The 20768-nt window shown below is 40.5% G+C and overlaps 1 protein-coding gene across 1 annotated transcript in view; it reads left to right on the top strand.

Annotated features, from left to right (window-relative positions):
• Positions 1–1825: 1825 nt before the first annotated feature.
• Positions 1826–20768, top strand: part of DDX31 (DEAD-box helicase 31) — a 68618-nt gene continuing 49675 nt past the window's right edge. The window contains exons 1-13 of the mRNA XM_063432488.1: positions 1826–2038; positions 4493–4725; positions 6204–6279; positions 7361–7404; positions 9085–9155; positions 9541–9605; positions 10102–10146; positions 11867–11908; positions 12969–13033; positions 13263–13382; positions 16990–17096; positions 18214–18437; positions 19274–19423. Coding sequence (XP_063288558.1) covers positions 1931–2038; positions 4493–4725; positions 6204–6279; positions 7361–7404; positions 9085–9155; positions 9541–9605; positions 10102–10146; positions 11867–11908; positions 12969–13033; positions 13263–13382; positions 16990–17096; positions 18214–18437; positions 19274–19423 — 1350 coding nt within the window. The 5' untranslated portion in view covers positions 1826–1930. The remainder of the gene's footprint in view (positions 2039–4492; positions 4726–6203; positions 6280–7360; positions 7405–9084; positions 9156–9540; positions 9606–10101; positions 10147–11866; positions 11909–12968; positions 13034–13262; positions 13383–16989; positions 17097–18213; positions 18438–19273; positions 19424–20768) is intronic.

Here is a 20768-nt window from a genome sequence, read left to right as displayed (position 1 = left end):
CAGATGACGCTGGGAAGCGGACTTGTCATTAAGGTGGCACTATTGGCTATTGCACCAGCGCGCTGCTAAAGTACTCTTGTGAGCAGAAATGCCCTGAAATTGACTAACAGGGTTTTTACGAAAGTGAGAATTCAAACTGAATTTCAAATGTAAGGCTAAAAGAGCCATACTTGAAGCATAGTTGACTTGGTGAATTTCTCCAGTTTGGCTTTTGTGGCTTTAAATTTGTAATTCACTTTTAAAGAGACACTGTAGGCACCCAGACCACTTCAGCCCATTGAAGTGGTCTGGGTGCAAACTCCCATCACCCTTAACCCTGCAAGTGTAATTATTGCAGTTTTTATAAATTGCAATACTTACCTTGCAGGGTTAGTCTACCAGACAGCCGGGACTTCCGGGTGCTTAGACAACGTTTGGTTGTCTAAATGACGCTGGAAATTAATAGTGAATTTGAAGGCCAAAATAACAGAAAAACATCCTCATGCTATGCATGAGGACCACCAGCGTCGCTGGAAACCCCTATGTGGAAATCATAATGCGAGCGCGGCCATTGGCGGGGAGGTGCGCGGGCAGAGCCTGACCCAGCACAGATTCACATCGGCGCTGGATTCAGGTAAGTGTCTGAAGGGGTTTTAACCCAATCAGTTATGTCGGATGGGGGGCACTCCAGGATTCTACAGTGCCGGGAAAACGGGTTTATTTTCCTGGCACTAGAGAATCCCTTTAAGCCACTCTGAAATCTCACTTTACGGAATAACCCTGTCAATGTTAATGACACACTTGAACTTAAATTAGATTTTTCTGTGATTTCCTTAGGAATAGTAAACGAGAAAAATCTGTTACAGTGAGACAGGTGTCCCGATTAGGACTTTCCCATCAGAATGGTTACTGTTGGTAGGTGTGTGTTCTCTCGAGAACACACAACCGGACGGTTGCATTCTGTAGAACAGACAGAATGTAGTGACAAGCGTTTAGTACAGGGATAGGCAACCTTCGGCTCTCCAGATGTTGTGGACTACAACCCCCATAATGCTCTTGCACACATAATGCTGGCAAAGCATCATGGGAGGTGTAGTCCAAAACATCTGGAGAGCCGAAAGTTCCCCACCCCTGGTTTAGTAGGCAAGCATCAAAATGCTTAAAATGACGTCTGCTGCTGCTCGGCTCTAGGCAAAGCTTGGCTTCAATTTTCAAATTCACATTTCAATTCGCTACAGTTAAGAATTGTGTGAAAAACTCTGTCAGGGTTATTTACTGAAAGGAAAATTCTAAGTTAATTTGAAATTTAAATCCATATTTTCTGGTTACAAATGCGTGTATGTTAGAGGACCCATTGTACATCTATTATACAGAACCGCAGAATTCGCTTTATAAATAATAATAACAACAATAATAATTTAATCCCAGAGTAGCCACATTCAAAGTTGACTGTTTTCAGTTTGACTATTTTGATCTTAAATTCATCAAATTCATTTAAAATTTTCACGTTAGTGAATAGCCCTTTGTGAAGTGTAAATCGTTAGAAATTAATAGTGAATTTGAAGGCCAAAATAACAGAAAAACTTTGTCTCTTTTGGACCAAAAGTTCACTTTAAATTGCCCTTAACACAGTCTTTCGGGAATAACCCTGCCAGTATTCCAATAGTGTGCATTTTACATTCATTCAAGTGTCCTAAATTAAAAATAAATCAGTATACTAAAACAACTTTATACTGTACACTACTTTGCAGATGTGTGAATTCTAGCATTAGAACACTAACATTAGTCTAAAACAGGCGCGCCATGGACACCCTGTACTGGGGTCCTTCCTTGCTCACATGTGCTCTGTCCAGTCTCTATACTACCTTACTTTGCTGGAACTTGCATAGCAGAGAATACTTGGAGGGTCTTTGCTTTTAATGTACCTGGAGGAATTCAGATATTAGCAGCCATGGGAGACGAGGGTCTTATTCTTAATATCACTCACACACCAATCACCAGTTATTTAAAGAAAGACAATTCCAAGTTCTCAGGTGCTCGGAAATCTAAAGGAAACAGGGTAAGTTCTAAGGCAGTATATACCACAGTTGACATTTTATGAAGTTCCCATTTTTTTTAGGTCTGTTTACTCTATTACCCATTTAGAAAGGAGATTGTTGTGAGTGCAGTTACAGTGACTGCCCAGGGGGCCTTTGACACTATATGCAGACTGTCCAAGGGGCATTTGACACTATATGCAGATTTCCCATTTTATACTGGTAAATAGCATGGAGGAAAAAAAACCTCATCATTTTATTTTGAGACAGATTTAAAGGACCACTAGAGTTTCAGGAAAACATACTCGTTTTCCTGGCACTATAGCGTCTTTAGGGCCCCCCTCCCGCCGGGCTCTAGGGGGTGGAAGGGGTTAAATCTTACCTGTTTTCCCCCGCCGGGCTCCCTCAGCGTGGGGAACTCTCCTCCTCCTTTTCGCCGTCCTCGGCTGAATGCGCATGCGCGGCAAGAGCCGCGTGCGCATTCAGCCAGTCCATAGGAAAGCATTCTCAATGCTTTCCTATGGACGCTGGCGTCTTCTCACTGTGAAAATCACAGTGAGATGCGCGGAAGCGCCTCTAGCGGGTGTCAATGAGAAGGCCACTAGAGGCTGGATTAACCGTAATGTAAACATAGCAGTTTCTCTGAAACTGCTATGTTTACAGCAAAAAGGGTCAAACCTAGATGGACCTGGCACCCAGACCACTTCATTAATCTGAAGTGGTCTGGGTGCCTATAGTGGTCCTTTAACCCCTTAAGTACACATGACATGTGTGACATGTCATGATTCCCTTTTATTCCAGAAGTTTGGTCCTTAAGAGGTTAAGGAGGTTCAGTCTGCTGTGTTCTCCTTTAGTTTAAAAGAGGGTTAGCCATGTCTCTATCACCAGCTGTTTATCTGTGACTTCCATGATTGGCAGAATAGGGTTTGTAGAGAATCAGGGTATTCCATAAAGATAAAATCTTCATGAAATACTCACATTGACTGTGTTGGAACTTCACTGAAATTCCAAAACAGTAAAAATATATTATAGGATAGTAGCAGTCCCTACTTTGTCTCTGTGTTTTTTTTCCTATTCTTGCCAAAAAGCTTGGGAAACCACTGTCAAAGCCTCAGCCATTACTACTGACATGTGAGGGGAAATAGGTCTTGACTATGGAGGCTCCCACGGAATCCTCCATAGACATCACTATTGTATTCTGTACCGCACTGACGTGGACTGCTGGCAGATGACGGCCATCAACTGAAAAGATCGCGGGGGACATTATGGTGGCGGCCGCGAGGGACAGCTTCAGGTAAGTAAAACTCATCTTTCCCTGCTTCCACCACTCCCCATGCGACGATGTCACCATTTTATTTAGCAAAATATGCATTGACCCCAGATAGTGCCAGACACTTCAATATGTGTTGCTAAAAATAATTGAAACTTGATTTTATAAATGTGCAAGTTATTTTTACTGCTCCCTAACATGTATCTGCCATCTGCCTAGTAACTAATAGAATTTTATATATACATTGTGCTAGCAATTGTGCAGGTGCAACTTGATTGCTATTTTTTTTTTTTTTTTAGCTAATACAAGAATGCTATTTGCATTGCCATATAGGCTACAGGTATGGTTGCAGATGTGGACTGGTTCCATGGCTCGTTTCTGACCTCATACATAGAGCTCATCATTGTGGGAGTTAATGTCTGTAACGGTTATTCACTAAAGTTTTAATTGTCGGGATTTCAACGTTAATTGCAAAATATCCAAACTGGAAACATAGCAGATTTGGACATTTTGAAATTTGCTTTGAATTGCAAACAGTTCATACTTCAGTAAATTATGTGTCTGTGTTTCTCAAACAGTAGGTGGGAAAGAAGTAAATTCTAATAATGTATATAATGTTAGTCTGTATGGTTTTTTTGGAGTTCGATCATAGACTAACAGGAAAGGACTAATTCACATCACATCTCATCTGAAAAATAACACCAGGTGCACAGTTGGACCTGAGGCTGGCAAACCCCATACATAAATGTCGAAATCAATGTGATCAAGGTACAAAAAGGTAGCAGATTTATTTGGAGAGTCAGAACATAAACAGCAACTTTTTGACCTTCAATGAAGTCTTTGGTGAAGACCTCATTGGAGGTCAAAAAAGTTGCTGTTCATGTTCTGACTCCCCAAATAAATCTGCTGCCTTTTTGCCTTTTTGTACCTTGAGTGCCTTGATCATATTGATTTCTACAGTTTCATTCTAGATCCCTCAGGACATACTTGGACACAAGTGACAAACTCATTGTACTTTACATAATAAAATACTGACAGGTGTATAGTACTTAATAGAGATGAGTTACATTTCTTTATCTTTTCTGTAACGTTGATAATGTCCCGTGTTGATGATCTGATCATTAACTTGGAAGCCAAGTGCTGCCTATTTGTGACTTGCAGCCTTTAGTGTACTAAATTCCGTTCATTTTTTATTTTATTTTTTTAGATATCAAAGGCCTTAAAAAGAAAATCTGAAGATACCAATGAGGGGCCCCTTTTCAAGCGTCCAACACCTGCACCCAGCTCAAGAATCCCACCCAAGCCAAGCAAAGCGAAAGCTACTGAAGGCTCTAACAAGAAGGGCAACAAAGAAAAGAAAGAGGACAATTCGAAGGGGAAACCTTCAGTGAAAACATCTTCCCTTTTCAAAAACAATCCAAATGTTCCCGACATTGAAAGGTTGGACTTTCTGGCGTGTCTCTGAATTCTAAAAAAAAGCATAGAATCACAAGTGGCAATTTATTACAATTTACTCTAAGTAACAAAACCACTTCATTTGTATGGAGCAGTTTTGGTGTGTAGATTATGCCCCTGTAGTCTAACTGCTCAATTCTAAGCCATTTAGGAGTTAAATGTATTTGTTCATGCAGCCATAGACTTTCACTGCCTCCTTACACAATTCCTGAAAATAAGTGTTTGTTTGGAACCTATCGTACATCCAGCTTCAGGAGAATGTTAGCTTTAGGTTTAGGTCCTTTTTATCTCCCTTCTCAGATCTGAATTCGTACCTTTGAGTTTTTGGGAGTTGTAGTTCAACTGTTGGCTTTGTACAGTAGAAAGCTGTCAATTGAACTACAGCGACCAGAAATCTCTGGTGTCTCTGTACTGTTCTACTTAGAGGATGAGCTTAGCAGCTCTGTTTGAAGTTGAAGAACTGCTATAGGCACAAATATCACTTCATCTCAATGAAGTGGTCTGGGTGCAGGGGTCCTTTAGTTTTAACCTTGCAATGTAAGACTTTGTGAAAACGGCAATGTTTTCATTGCAGAGTTAAACACACCACTAGTTGCCGTCTTCCTGTTAGCTACTAGTAACGGTTTCCTGTGAGAACTGAGTTAAACTTGGTTCTGTATCAATTTGAGACCAGCATGTTGACTAAAGAAATGTAATCCATTTCTCAAAGGGGGAGGGATACCTAGGTAGGTAGACGAAAACTATAGAATTAGTAATCAATGTTTGTATTACTAACCCCTATAGTTTTTCTTTAGAGGGAAGCTATAGAACTCTTCTGACAAAATAGCAGAGTAAAACTTGGTATATTGCCACGCATGCACACTAGCTTCACAATGCTCTCCTATGGGAAAGCATCGGATTATCTGAGATATTCAAGATTGATGATCTCAACCAAAGAGGCAGGTCCACCCGTCGAGAGCAGCGTGACGTGGAAATAAAGGTGAGCAAAATCCCTTAAAAAAAAAAAAAAAAATATATATATATATATATATATATAATAATTTAAATAATAAATAAATATTTATTTATTTTTTACTTGTTACAGGGTTGTTCAGTCACTTAAACTGTGACTACGACACTACAGCACTAGGAATACACATTTGTATTCATAACGCTATAGTTTACCTTTAAGTGATCATTACAATTGACATCACTTTTTGTTGGAGATTTGTAGCAAATTCCATAACGTCAAACACGTTTGTTTATCTTCACCTACAGTATTAGTGTGGTCCAAATCGTTATCTGAACACATCTCTCTCCCTTTAAAAACTTACTGTATGCTTGTGTCACACTCTGTGTGTGCTGTACTCAATGTATCCCGGACAGCACAGTTTGTTTTCCCTCTATTAAGGATAATTGTGAGATGTCTTATAATAATTGTTGCTGACAGGTTCTTAGTACTTTACGTTCTTTTTTTTCTTCAGGCCAAAAGTGAAACAGTTGCAGGAAGAGGTTTTCTCTTTGGATTCGTTCTCCGAGTTGGGCCTACATCCACATCTGGTCAGTAGTCCTAATTACAGCCCAGATGGTCCTCAGACAGGTCCCTCAAAACATGCTTTTGCATTAAATGTGAAATTCGGCTGTTCCACAGCTTCCACACTACCTTCCAATAAGATATTTATACCATTTGTATAGTCTTTCCTGAATTTTGTGTACTATTATAAAGTGTTCGATGTATTTTGAAGATATTCAAGTAGTGTATCGTTCATGCAAGCCTGACATGGTGGCATTTTGTGGTTATTGCATCTTAATTATATACTGACTAAAAGTATTCCTAGAACATGTCATTAAAATGATAATTCTAAAATAGTTTTCTTAAGCTCTTTTTTTTTTTTTTTTATTGGCTCCTGAGCAGAGGTAGGTAGGTAGACACTACACTACAAATGGGACACTTTTCTGACAATATGACTAGCTCTTGGATCATGTTTCCAAATTTGCTGACTTTTTTCACCCCTCAAATTTGTTACCCAGGTTTCAGTTTGCATTAATTTAGAGTTTAATGCATTAACACTATTTTATATAAATATATATCGAATTCTAACTTGACATCCACCTAGTTACTCTGGGCTAGTTGATTTTGACAAGTTCACCTGGGCCACAGTGGGTCATGAAATAATGTTAAGCTATCCCTATTAGGAAACCGTACTTCTATTCCTTTCCCTAGAACCTGTTTAAAATCCATAGTTCAGTTCCTATAGACAGTCCAGCTTTTCAATCTTTCTGAGATGGAAAAAATGAGCATAATTTATTTAGGCAATAATACTATCTATACCCCATTCCTAATGGAATATCGTCAAGGGTAGGATGTATAAGATTATAATTTCTCATTAATTTCAAGTGCTGAAAGAAAGTATTTGTTTAGCCCTCTTTCTTTATAAACTCCCTGATTGGAGTTATTATCCTGGATTTCCCTAGAAATAGGCAATTGCACATTTTAGTCCAAAAACTGTGCTGGAAAAGTGGCTAAGTCAGAAAAATGTTCAATTTCTATAGTTGGTGCAATTCCCTCGTCAATTCTGAGAATGTTCTTCCTTTTTATTAGACTGAAATTAATTCACACTTTAATATTTAACCTTGATAGGTGTCTACAATCAACACTGTGATGAATATGACCCATATGACCAGGTGATTGTCTCCTAGAGCAATGGCTCCCATATCCGTCGTTTTACATAGACCCATCGTAACCTAATAGAGAGAGTCTTTAGTATTTGCTTGAGTATGAATTACTGTTTGGCCAGTTTGTCAACTGGGAAAGGTTAGTAGCCACATGCCCACCCATACGTGGACTTGTGGGATAGGAGTGAACCCAAGGTTCCATTCTGATGACTTGTGGGATAGGAGTGAACCCAAGGTTCCATTCTGATGACTTGTGGGATAGGAGTGAACCCAAGGTTCCATTCTGATGACTTGTGGGATAGGAGTGAACCCAAGGTTCCATTCTGATGACTTGTGGGATAGGAGTGAACCCAAGGTTCCATTCTGATGACTTGTGGGATAGGAGTGAACCCAAGGTTCCATTCTGATGATTTGTGGGAGAGGAGTGAACCCAAGGTTCCATTCTGATGACTTGTGGGAGAGGAGTGAACCCAAGGTTCCATTCTGATGACTTGTGGGAGAGGAGTGAACCCAAGGTTCCATTCTGATGACTTGTGGGATAGGAGTGAACCCAAGGTTCCATTCTGATGACTTGTGGGATAGGAGTGAACCCAAGGTTCCATTCTGATGATTTGTGGGATAGGAGTGAACCCAAGGTTCCATTCTGATGACTTGTGGGATAGGAGTGAACCCAAGGTTCCATTCTGATGACTTGTGGGATAGGAGTGAACCCAAGGTTCCATTCTGATGACTTGTGGGATAGGAGTGAACCCAAGGTTCCATTCTGATGATTTGTGGGAGAGGAGTGAACCCAAGGTTCCATTCTGATGACTTGTGGGAGAGGAGTGAACCCAAGGTTCCATTCTGATGACTTGTGGGATAGGAGTGAACCCAAGGTTCCATTCTGATGACTTGTGGGATAGGAGTGAACCCAAGGTTCCATTCTGATGACTTGTGGGATAGGAGTGAACCCAAGGTTCCATTCTGATGACTTGTGGGATAGGAGTGAACCCAAGGTTCCATTCTGATGACTTGTGGGATAGGAGTGAACCCAAGGTTCCATTCTGATGACTTGTGGGATAGGAGTGAACCCAAGGTTCCATTCTGATGATTTGTGGGAGAGGAGTGAACCCAAGGTTCCATTCTGATGACTTGTGGGAGAGGAGTGAACCCAAGGTTCCATTCTGATGACTTGTGGGATAGGAGTGAACCCAAGGTTCCATTCTGATGACTTGTGGGATAGGAGTGAACCCAAGGTTCCATTCTGATGACTTGTGGGATAGGAGTGAACCCAAGGTTCCATTCTGATGACTTGTGGGATAGGAGTGAACCCAAGGTTCCATTCTGATGACTTGTGGGATAGGAGTGAACCCAAGGTTCCATTCTGATGACTTGTGGGATAGGAGTGAACCCAAGGTTCCATTCTGATGACTTGTGGGATAGGAGTGAACCCAAGGTTCCATTCTGATGACTTTTGGTTTTGGGTGGAGCTGTGGGGACAATACATAAAAAAAAAGCCTTTTTGGGGCCTCTTGAGGTCCACTCTCTTTTTGTTTTCAGCCCTCCTAGCACCATGCATATGTGAGAGAATGTGATTTGCAGTTGACTGGCCTATAGGTTGACCTGGGTACCGTTTTTATTTTTTTTTACTGGTCCCCCTCGCCCATGTTTATTTTCTGTTTATTGTACTTATTTGTGGTTTTATTCCAGCGTTCAGAAGTTGACGATCCCTGCTCTTCTGTCAGGAAAAGACGCCATGGTCCGATCACAGACAGGCTCTGGTGAGCTTCGTAAGATTTAGTGAAAGAATGGTGGCAGATTAGTTCATAAGTCAATGCAATATACTGATAAAAATTTTTATGATCTATCATATTGGCGTATCCTGTGTATCCTGTTCACCAATTAAAAGCGTTGATACAATTAAAGGCACAACCACGGCTCCTGCCCTCTGGAATCAATATGGGTCACCTGATCATGTCACTGTGTGCATTACTTATTTATTTTTATGTAAACATCAAGACAGTCTAGTCACAACGCTGCCCTTTTATCCATATTGCTGACACTCAGGACCACAGTTATGTGTGGCAAATACTTTTATGTGTGATTTAGATATTCTTGTTGCTTTCTTTTTTTTTTTATCAGTTGACTGACAATTTTGTTTTGCAGGAAAAACTTTGGCTTATGGGATTCCAGTAGTTCAGTCACTGCAGGGAGACACCCCCAAAATCAAGGTGAATTTATAGAAATGCTAAATCTTTTTAGTTTGTTGTTTTGAGTTTTTTTGTTTTTGTTTTTATTTTGTGTGTGTGTGTGTGTGTGTTTCAGAGCCTTTAAGAGCAACTTGAAGTTTCATGTTCTGAAATACTACATCAGGAATGTTTTTCTCTGCCTCTTATTGTACTCAAAAAAGGCAGATGTTCCGATACATATAAATTCGTGCTGACGGTAATTGTGAAGTTAGTGATAGCCTGGCATTCTTTGCTCATCACTTGCGCCCAGTCCAAGTCGTAATTATACTGCCTCAAAAGTCCCTTTATATAAATATAAATTGGATCCACACATTTATTTTTAAATATAATGCAACACTATGATCTATTTAAAACAAACAAAAAAAAAAGAATGTTAAATAATAATGTGTTCATTAATTTAGTATTAATTTAGTCCTGTTGACGTTTTTGGACTATTTATTGAGGAATCTGTTAAATTAGGTGACATTTGTCTCCACAGCGCAGTGATGGACCATATGCCCTCGTCTTGGTTCCAACCAGAGAGGTGAGATATTTTGGACAAACTAAGATTGTAATTTCTAAAACAACACAAAATATTCCAGTTTGATTAGATAGAACAACATATATGGCTTTCTCCACTTCTCATTGGTGTCCAATTGTCCTAACTTGCTCTCTTAAAAAAAAGGTGTATGTTTAGTAGTAAAGGTGGATAGTCATCTTTACCATTTATTGGAGCTTTTGTGGTGTGCAAAATAATATCATGGCTTATTGTTTACAATCCCCATCACTCTCAGCCAAGTATACTGAATGTTGGAGAGAATTATAGTTCATTAACAGCAGGCCTGTTACAGTTTACTGATCGATCATAATGGGAGCTACTGTCTAAGTCTCAAAATTACACCTGAGCACTTTCTGGGTTCCCCCGCATCTGACATTTTTTCTAAATTCAAAGAATGGTATGCTGCACATGAAGTTGAGAAAACTTGGGCTATTCGTGAAGTGTGCTCTAATATCAATGATTTCCTGATTTCTATTGAACCCAGCAACTCTATATGAACATAGAACCTGACGGCAGATTCTAGCCTGCCCAATTTTCTAAATACTTAATTAGTCCCTGGCCTTATCTTATAGTTAGGATAGCCGTATGCCTATCCCACACATGCTTAAACTCCCTCACTGTGTTAACCTCTGCCACTTCAGCTGGAAGGCTATTCCATGCATCCACTACCCTCTCAGTAAAGTAATACTTCCTGATATTATTTTTAAACCTTTGCCCCTTTAATTTAAGACTATGTCCTCTTGTTGTGGTAGTTTTTCTTCTTTTAAATATAGTCTCCTCCTTTACTGTGTTGATTCCCTTTATGTATTTAAATGTTTCTATCATATCCCCCCTGTCTCGTCTTTCCTCCAAGCTATACATGTTAAGTTCCTTTAACCTTTCCTGGTAAGTTTTATCCTGCAATCCATGAACCAGTTTAGTAGCCCTTCTCTGAACTCCCTCTAAAGTATCAATATCCTTCTGAAGATATGGTCTCCAGTACTGTGTACAATACTCCAAGTGAGGTCTCACCAGTGTTCTGTACAATGGCATGAGCACTTCTCTCTTTCTACTGCTAATACCTCTCCCTATACAACCAAGCATTCTGCTAGCATTTCCTGCTGCTCTGTTACATTGTCTGCCTACCTTTAAGTCATCAGAAATAATCACCCCTAAATCCTTTTCCTCAGATGTTGAGGTTAGGACTCTATCAAATATTCTGTACTCTGCCCTTGGGTTACCTAAATCATTTGCCATTTGGCTTATCCCTTCTGGAACATTAACCCTGTTACATATCTTAGTATCATCAGCAAAAAGACATACCTTACCATCAAGACCTTCTGCAATATCACTAATAAAAAATATTAAAGAGAATGATTTCAGGGATCTGTACTTTCTCGTTAAGATTTTTATATTGCAGAAGGTCTTGATGGTAAGGTGTCTTTTTGCTGATGATATGTAACAGGGTTAATGTTCCAGGAGGGATAAGCCAAATGGCAAACTATTTAGGTAAACTAGAGACGTGTAGTAAATTGGGTTTATTTACTAAACCAGCAACTGCAGAAAGATTAAAAAAAAAAAAAAAATGGATTTGCTAATGTTTTGTCCGAAGTGCCTGAGTTACTAAACTCCAGCTCCGCTTTTTGGTATAAAACTTGCAATCCTGTATAATCTGGGCCATTGAAGACCTCTCTAATCCGATTTGTTTTCTTTATTTTATTCCCAGCTGGCTTTGCAAAGTTTCAACACTATTCAGAAGTTACTAAAGGTGAGACTACTGGTGGATGTGCGGGAATGGGTGGAGCTAAGGGGCATGCAGCTCTATTTTAAAATGGAGGGATATAAACCACGTTTTATTGTCTGTGCTTCTTTTCAGCCTTTCACAACAAACCCAGTAACCATGCATTTTTTTTACAGGCTATACACGATGGGGGATATCCAATAAAGACATAAAAACAAAACAAAAAAACTTTTAGGTGGAGAAGATAACCAACTCCTTTAATATGTTTAGTTTTTTCTAATGTTTCTTAAATCGTCAAACATATATGACTTTAGAAGCTACACCTTTAGGTCTGGGGGGCTCTTATACCTTTCATCATCCCCATCTTGGATATTTTTTACTATAGTACAGCTCCCAAACCTTGAAGGTTTCTCCAACCCTTTATGAGAGGACCTTTTTCTATGTAAAATGCACTATTGGGCTTTTTAAAATGTGCTATAAACCTGCAACAACAAAAAAAACAAAATTATACTCACCTAAAAAGCCAATGCTGGTCAAGGCTCCCAAAGCTGCCTTTTACGCACCTTCCTGATGTTAGCCAGGGCCTTGCGCCGGCTCAGTGTGTGTGCACAATAGGAACTGGAGAGGGGATGGGAATTTAAAAAAACAAGCAATATTTTTTTTTATTGGGAGTCAGAGTTAGTTCAACTAAGGGAAGGAAGGGAGAAAACCCCTTTCTCTTCCAGGGGAAGCTCAAAACGTGTGTTGCCAGGGTGCTGTGCACGCTGCTGACGGACATATTTAACGCACAGAATTGACATTCGTCATGTGTGCAGGAAATTTAACTAGCTCCGGCACATGAGAGCAAATGACTCTGTATATACAGACTCCTACCACCATAACCACTTCAAATCCCTGAAGTGGTCATGGTTTTTTTGAGTAACGCTTTAATTTGTTTCCAGAATATACCTCTATTACTTTGCACTGCTAATAGTCTTGCTGTTAATTATGTCTACCAGAACACCAGTAAGCATTTGTTCTATTTAAGCCCAGCGCTAGGGATCATCATTTGGAACAGTAAACTAATTGTAACTGCTTTTGTTTCCAGCCCTTCACTTGGATTGTACCTGGTGTGTTGATGGGTGGAGAAAAGAGGAAATCAGAAAAGGCCAGGTAACAGTAAAAATCTCTATCCTACAATAAATAGTTCATTCATGACTAATCGTATAAAAAAGAAGTCTAGAGAGTAGACGGTCCCCAATCATTATGAAATAATTCTATATTTGAATGTGTGTTTCCTGTAACTTCCTGTACTCATATAGAAATTTGTGTAAGACCGGGTTGTTTGCAAAGCAAAGGTTAGTGGCCATTTTGGGATAATGTTGTGTTTTATGTCCCACAGGTTACGAAAGGGTATCAATATTCTTATTTCCACTCCTGGGAGGTTGCTAGACCACATCAAGTTTACCAAAAGCATCCACTTTGCACGTGTCCGATGGCTGATAGTAGATGAAGCTGATAGGTTAGTATCTTAAAATGGTGATCTATCATTTTAGCGTAAAAATATTTCAACATAACATGTACCAGTGCATAATTAACACTTTGTAATTTATACTTCCATATCACCATATGGCTGCCATAATGAGTGTTTGCTCACCCTCAAACATGAACACTATTTAATGCTGCCGGATATATGCTCATCCACTCACGTCCTATTAACTTGATAACTATGATCATGCACTTATTATAGCAGATACCTCTAGCTTAGGGGAAGATCAACAGCTGAACATATTTTTCTTAATTACATCTCTTAAAGGCATACTCTAAATATCATAACATTTTTATTGTAGTGGTTGTGGTGCATGGAAGGAAACTTGTTTTATTTTTTATAATATCAAGTTTTGACAAACAAATGGGGACCCAAAACTCAGCCCCATAGCCGTTAATGTGATAACATGGACATTTCGTTTCTGTATAACCAGTCCCAATCTGACCAACCTTTGATGGCAAGAACAGAAGCCGGGGGTAGTTGTGTTGTGTAGGTTTTGACCTGCTTAACACTGAGCTTAACTATGCCCCTTACTTTTAAACCAAACCAATTTTCAACAAAGTCTTGATTTATATTTGAAGGGTTGTTAAGGGATAATTTTCAGGAATTCATCAGGAAAAACATTATTAGAAAACCTCTGCATGGTTTAATGAAACAGGTCATTTCAAACTAACTTTTAAAATTGCATTCTACAAGAATGTAAGTAGAAGTATAGATCAGGGTGTTGCAGTGGATGTGATCTACTTAGATTTTCCCCCAATAGGGCATATGATAGCATTATACAAATATATTTGGGTCCAATACAAGCCATTGTCTGGAAATCTATTCATAAACTGGACTAAACATAGTACACAAGGTGACGCATTTAGACTGGAAGAAAGGAGATTTTATCTAAGGCAAAGGAAAGGGTTTTTGGTTTTTTTACAGTAAGAACAATAAAGATTTCTCTGCCTAAAGTGGTGGTTTTATCAGAGTCTGTACAGATGTTTAAACAGCAAAAACACAATATTACTTGCAAAAACACAATATTCAGGGATATCATATTTTTTTTTTTTTTTATATTCTTTATTTTTGTAGTGCGCAGGTTAACAAACGGGCCCGTGGTGCCACAATAGCAGTCCAGGGTTCAACATACGTATACATGTACAAAGTGGCATAGAGAGATTCTGCACATTTTTTATTTGTATGAGTGTGTCGTGTGGCTGCCGCTCTAAGAGATTATGCTTGCCCCACAGGGTGTGAGTTGGGTGTCTATAATGACTAACAGACCTATTGTGTGCTAAGTGCCAGTCTTGACCACCGGTTGCGTCTCGCGGGTAAAGCCTATGTACCTATGCTCGTGTTGCATGTCAAAGCCATGGTATCTGAGTGTGAGCCCTTTTGAGCTTCGGTGTGCGGTGAGTTTGGTCTGTCATTGGCACTAGAGGTGCAGCGCCTGGTGTAGGGGCTGCTTGCGCCGGTCAGCTGGAGGGTCAGTCGAGAACAAGTTGGGAGTCATGTAACCTGACTATGGGAGTGAGTGTGCGCTGCTGGGTTGCTGAAACTAGAAAAACATCAACAGGGCTAATATAGTTTGTCAAGGAGGGGTAACTTAGGGTAGTTGCATATAAGTTTAAATAACATGGCAGTACTGAGAGTTCAGGTAGCCCCTTCTGGTCGTCGGGCCGTAGGGGACTGACGTGGGACGAACACGGTCACCTTCGCCGGATCCCAGTGTTGCTTTGCGATGCCTCCTCTGTGAGGTTCGCCTGACGGCAGTGATTCTATCGGTAGTCCCAGTGTGCGCATTACGGCCGTTGCTTCAGCGATGTCGCGGACTGTATGTTGCGTTTCTCCTTGGAAGATCAGCAGGGTTCTCGTGTGCCGCCAGCGGTATTGTACGCCGTTCAGCCGGAGAATGGTGGTGCAGGGTCTAAGGGTTCTCCGCCACGCCAAGGTACCCCCAGACAAATCTGGGTAGAAGGTAAGCTGCATTCCTTCGAAGGTGTAGGGGTCTTTGTTCTTGAGGGCTACGAGCATTGCTGCCTTGTCCCGTTCGCTGCGTAAGCGGACTATTAAGTCTCTTGGGGCCGTTGTTGGAGCCTGGGGTGCCTTCGGGATGCGGAAGCAGTCCTCCACGAACAGGGACTTAGCCTGTCTCGGGGGTAGTAGTGCCGCTGCGAGGCGTCTCAGCATATGAGGCAACTCCTCAGATTGTATGGTTTCCGGGACCCCTCTAATTTTCAAGTTGCTTTTGCGTCTGGCATCCTCCATCGTTTCAAATCTGGCTTCATATAAGTCATTTTGCCTTTTGAGCCCCAGTATGGTTTGTTGCATGGCGGTTATTTGCTGTGTATGTGCACCTGCAGTTGTTTCTACCGCACCCAGCCGGCCTGTCAGGCCCCGGAGGTCCGCACGCAGGTTCGCCATATCTGCCAGTATGGTTTGTTGCAAGCCTGCCAGTAGGTCCTTTAGCACCGCTGTTGTCACCGGATCCTTGTCTGGGCTGAGCGGTGTTACGGCTGGCGGTGGTCTCGCCGGCGCCATGTCCACCTCCTCGTCCAGCGATAGTTCGTCGGACAGGTCTGAATAGGCCCCGGAGTAATCGGCCATATTGGGCCTGCTGGTCTGGTGGGCCTGTCGGAGGAGAATGCCAATATCCTGGCTAAGATGAGGCTTGTCGGCTTTTATTTTTTTATTTTTCCGACCCATGATGTGGTGTGGATCTCACTCCCGCCTCTTCAGTTTTCTCGATCGGGTTTTGCTTCGGTAAAATATCGAAACCTCTAGCCGTGTCCCGGAGCTCGGATACCATGCGGCCATTCAGTTCAGTTGCTTAGCCCAGGGATATCATTTTTAATATGTGTGGAAACAGCTTCTACATCCAAGGAGGGATCTAACTGGGGTCCAGAGTATTTTTTTTTTCCAAATTTGTTGCAAAATTGGAAGTACTTCAAACTGTGGCTGAACTTGATGGATGTTTTTTTTTTTTTAAGCTTGTATTAGTGTGTATCTAACTATAATATGCATACCCAAGACTTTGCCTTGAAAGCTTTTCATTTCAAGTGTATACAAAGACGTGCTAATCTGGGACAAATTACGGAATTGGGAATTATCCCCGTGGAAATTTGTATAATTTCTCTCACCTGCATCTCTTTTACCTGATAAATCTCAAGCTATGAGCTATATTCGTTAAAAACAAGATAAGCTTATCTTTTGTAACTGAGTAGCATTTTTTCTCAAGTGGGATAAAATGCTATATTATTAGCTATGCCTTGTAGTAGAATCCAGCCCTAAGTATGACAGGGTTACTCACTAAAGTGAATTTAAAGCCAAAGTAGCCGGACTGACTTAGAAACGTTTCCAGATTCGGCTATGTTGGCCTAAATTTTGAATTCTCACTTTAGAGAAAAACCCTTGTGGAAGTAGATCGCAGTGAAAGTACCAAGTCCTTTTCTCCAATCGTGGAGAGGGTGCTACTCTTCTGCTAAATTGTTTCTGATTCTTTGATCTTCAACTTCCCCAAATCCTATTCCATTGGGTTGTGCCGTTTTTAGTTTCCAGTATTGTATTGCTTATTTATGAACACATCTGATTTCAGAATCTTGGATCTGGGCTTTGAAAAGGACATCACCGCTATACTAAACGCAGTCAATTCCCAGTGCCAGGAGAGACAGAATGTCCTCCTGTCTGCCACCCTGAGCCAAGGTGAGAAGTTCGGCAATATACAATGTGCATTACTCTTTATGCAATATGGGTTGTATAATGTGTATTGTGCTGATAACAAGAAATGACTTCCATGCTGAAAATAAAGTGCTCTTTGAAAAGAGGGGTGGATGGGTTCAAAGTACTGGTAGGTAGCCTTTTAGCCCAATCCAAAGAGCATTGTCCCCTAGAGGAAGCGCTCCTATCCTTTAGCAACTCAGTGCATGTGCACAATAGGAACTGGAGAGGGGGTGGGAATTTAAAAAAACAAGCAATATTTATTTTATTGGGAGGCAGAGTTAGTTCAACTAAGGGAAGGAGGGGAGAAAAACACTTTCTAAGTAAGAGACAGGCATCCCATCGAAGGTGCTAATAAACAGGAAATATTTATACAAGGCATAGTGAGCCTGGTACACAATAAAAATATACACTGTTTCAATCTTCCTAGCCTTAATTATGTAATATAAGATGAATTCAAGAAGGGCTGAAACATTACTTTACTTGTGTTCTGGGCTGCCCATGCCCCTCAATAAAGATTTTCTGTTTATAGCATACCTGAAAAGCAGGTATTTTCCTTCGATATTCGGGATGGAGGGACATCAGACAAACTCGGCTGTCAAAATAGAATGACTTGGAGCAAATACATGTTGGGAGTTGAGGTCCAGGTTCCTCAGGGTTTCGCATGTGGTGTCCCTGTGTATACTTGAAGAGCTTGTTAGTCAGGTCCATGGCAATAATATCTTCAACTGCAGGCAGAGAGAGAGATGGGTGGAACCTATGAATTAGGTGGATCTTGAATCTAGAGGTTTTACGTGGTTTTTAGTTTAAAGGCTTCTTTAGAATCTGGAAGAATTTAATTTAGCCTTGGAATGAGTTCCATTCAGAGAAGAGCTTGAGGGTCAGAATCCAACATTTGTATTAGTAAAACTGGAAAAACCACAGTTTCAGGAGCAGAGGACCATGGTGCTATTTTGATATTTTTAAGTCTTAATCCTCAAAGTATACATAACCCCCTGTATAAGTATCAGTACTCATACATGCATTGTTTATCTATGCAAAATGAACAGTGCGAGGAAAAAGTTGCTGTTAATAAGGTGAATGTTTTTTTTAATCTATTAAGGAGTGACTCGTTTAGCTGACATCAGTTTGCACGATCCGGTCAGTGTGACCGTCACCGATGATGCCCAGTGTGAAAAGAAGTTGACTGTGAAACCTGAGTCGGTTGAGGCCACTGGGGAAATATCAAGTTTTGCCATGCCCGAGCAGCTCTGCCAGCATGCAGTGGTGGTCCCAATCAAGCTGAAACTGGTCACACTGGCTGCATTTCTTATGGAAAAATGGAAGGTGAGATCTATTTTCTTTCTTGCCACATTACCGATCATTGTTCTACTAAGAGTGCCTGGTGAAAGAGCTGGCAAAAACTCATTTAGATTTGTTAAAATCTGCCAAAATTGAAACATAGAATGTGACGGCAGATAAGAACCATTCGACCCATCTAGTCTGCCCAATTTTCTAAATACTCATCATTAGTCCCTGGCCTTATCTTATAGCTAAGATAGCCTTATGCCTATCCCACGCATGCTCAAACTCCTTTACTGTGATTACCTCTACCACTTCAGCTGGAAGGCTATTCCATGCATCCACTACCCTCTCAGTAAAGTAATACTTCCTGATATTATTTTTAAACATTTGCCCATCTAATTTAAGACCATGTCCTCTTGTTGTGGTAGTTTTTCTTCTTTTAAATATAGTCTCCTCCTTTACTGTGACAAATAATGATTATTGATATATAGTTTGATCGTATAATGATAATAATTTCCTCCTATAAGGCGGGTGAGTGGGCAGAGCGACACAACACTATCCCTCTTAGATTAAACCAGTTTCACTCAGAGCCCAACTTTCAGACTGAGAGTCCTGGTTTTATTTGAGTACCTGTAGACCAATATTTAGACTCTGATAGGCTGTTGTGTCCCAATGTGGACACTGAAATAGCTTAGTTACAGTCGCACATTATCAGAAAGCAGATATTGTCAAGTGTCCTGTGAACTTTCTTTACATGAGGCACTGTGGCCATCAGACAGTAGCAAAATTCATTCATTCTGCAAATTCCACGTAATGTATCTATCTGTCTCTCTAATCACATGAAGAAATAACCCACCTGTTAATGAACTCTTCTGTAGTGCGCAAGGAAACCAAAGATGATTGTGTTCTTCGCAAGTTGTGAGCTGGTGGAGTTTTACTTTACTCTATTCTGCAAAGTCCTTACTCCCATACACTCCAAAAAAGACCCCTTGGTCTTCCTACGGCTGCACGGGAACATGAAACAAGAGGTAAGTCTCCCTCTTTGTCTTAAGTAGGTTTTGTCTGTCTTTTTAGTTTTTAAAATGTATTGATATCCCTGTATATACGCCATGAAGTGAAAATACAATCCGAACTACTATTCTACACTCACAAGATAGATGAGAGTCAAGCGCTTAAAGGTGCCACCCCACCCACCCAAGTATTTGTGGGTGTCCAGATGAACCCACATGCTCTTTTTCGGCACGTGATCTCTGCAGAGTCTGCAAATTCCCCAAACGCTCTAGTTAGGTATCAAAACAAATTTATTAAAATATTTGTACACACTGGACTTACTAAGGGACCAAATTCACCATAAAAGCATTTCAAACATATGTATACATATGTATGTATGTATCCTCCATTTTGTTTGAAATGCTTTTATGGTGAATTTGGAGAAGACCGATGATTTGATATATTTTTACTGGTGTGTAGAAATATTTTAATGAATTTGTTTTGATATCCACCTGGAGTCTTGATGAATTGGTAGAATCAGCAGAGATCACAGACCAAAAAGGGCGTGGTTTCTGCTGGCCTCTACAATTACTGGGGAGGGCATCCTGAAGCGCTTGACTCTCATCCTAAGATATGTAACAGGGTTGATGTTCAAGGAGGGATAAGCCAAATGGAAAATGATTTAGGCAAACTAGAAAAATGGTCAGAGTTGTGGCAACTGACATTTAATGTGGATAAGTGCAAGATAATGCATCTTGGATGTAAAAACCCAAGGGCAGAGTACAGAATATTTGAGGAAATGGATTTAGGGGTGATTATTTCTGAGGACTTAAAGGTAGGCAGGCTATGTAATAGAGCAGCAGGAAATGCTAGCAAAATGCTTGGTTGTATAGGGAGAGGTATTAGCAGTAGAAAGAGGGAAGTGCTCATGCCATTGTACAGAACACTGGTGAGACCTCACTTGGAGTATTGTACGCAGTACTGGAGACCATATCTTCAGAAGGATATTGATACCTTAGAGAGAGTTCAAAGAAGGGCTACTAAACTGGTTCATGGATTGCAGGATAAAACTTACCAGGAAAGGTTAAAGGATCTTAACATGTATAGCTTGGAGGAAAGACGAGACAGGGGGGATATGATAGAAACATTTAAATACATAAAGGGAATCAACACAGTAAAGGAGGAGAATATATTTAAAAGAAGAAAAACTACCACAACAAGAGGACATAGTCTTAAATTAGAGGGACAAAGGTTTAAAAATAATAACAGGAAGTATTACTTTACTGAGAGGTTAGTGGATGCATGGAATAGCCTTCCAGCTGAAGTGGTAGAAGTTAACACAGTGAGGGAGTTTAAGCATGCGTAGGATAGGCATAAGGCTAT

This window comes from Pelobates fuscus, chromosome 9, assembly GCF_036172605.1.
Source record: "Pelobates fuscus isolate aPelFus1 chromosome 9, aPelFus1.pri, whole genome shotgun sequence".
Taxonomy (NCBI): Eukaryota; Metazoa; Chordata; class Amphibia; order Anura; family Pelobatidae; genus Pelobates; species Pelobates fuscus.
The sequence above is the reverse complement of the archived record's forward strand: the minus strand, read 5'-3'. Positions and strand labels throughout refer to the sequence as shown.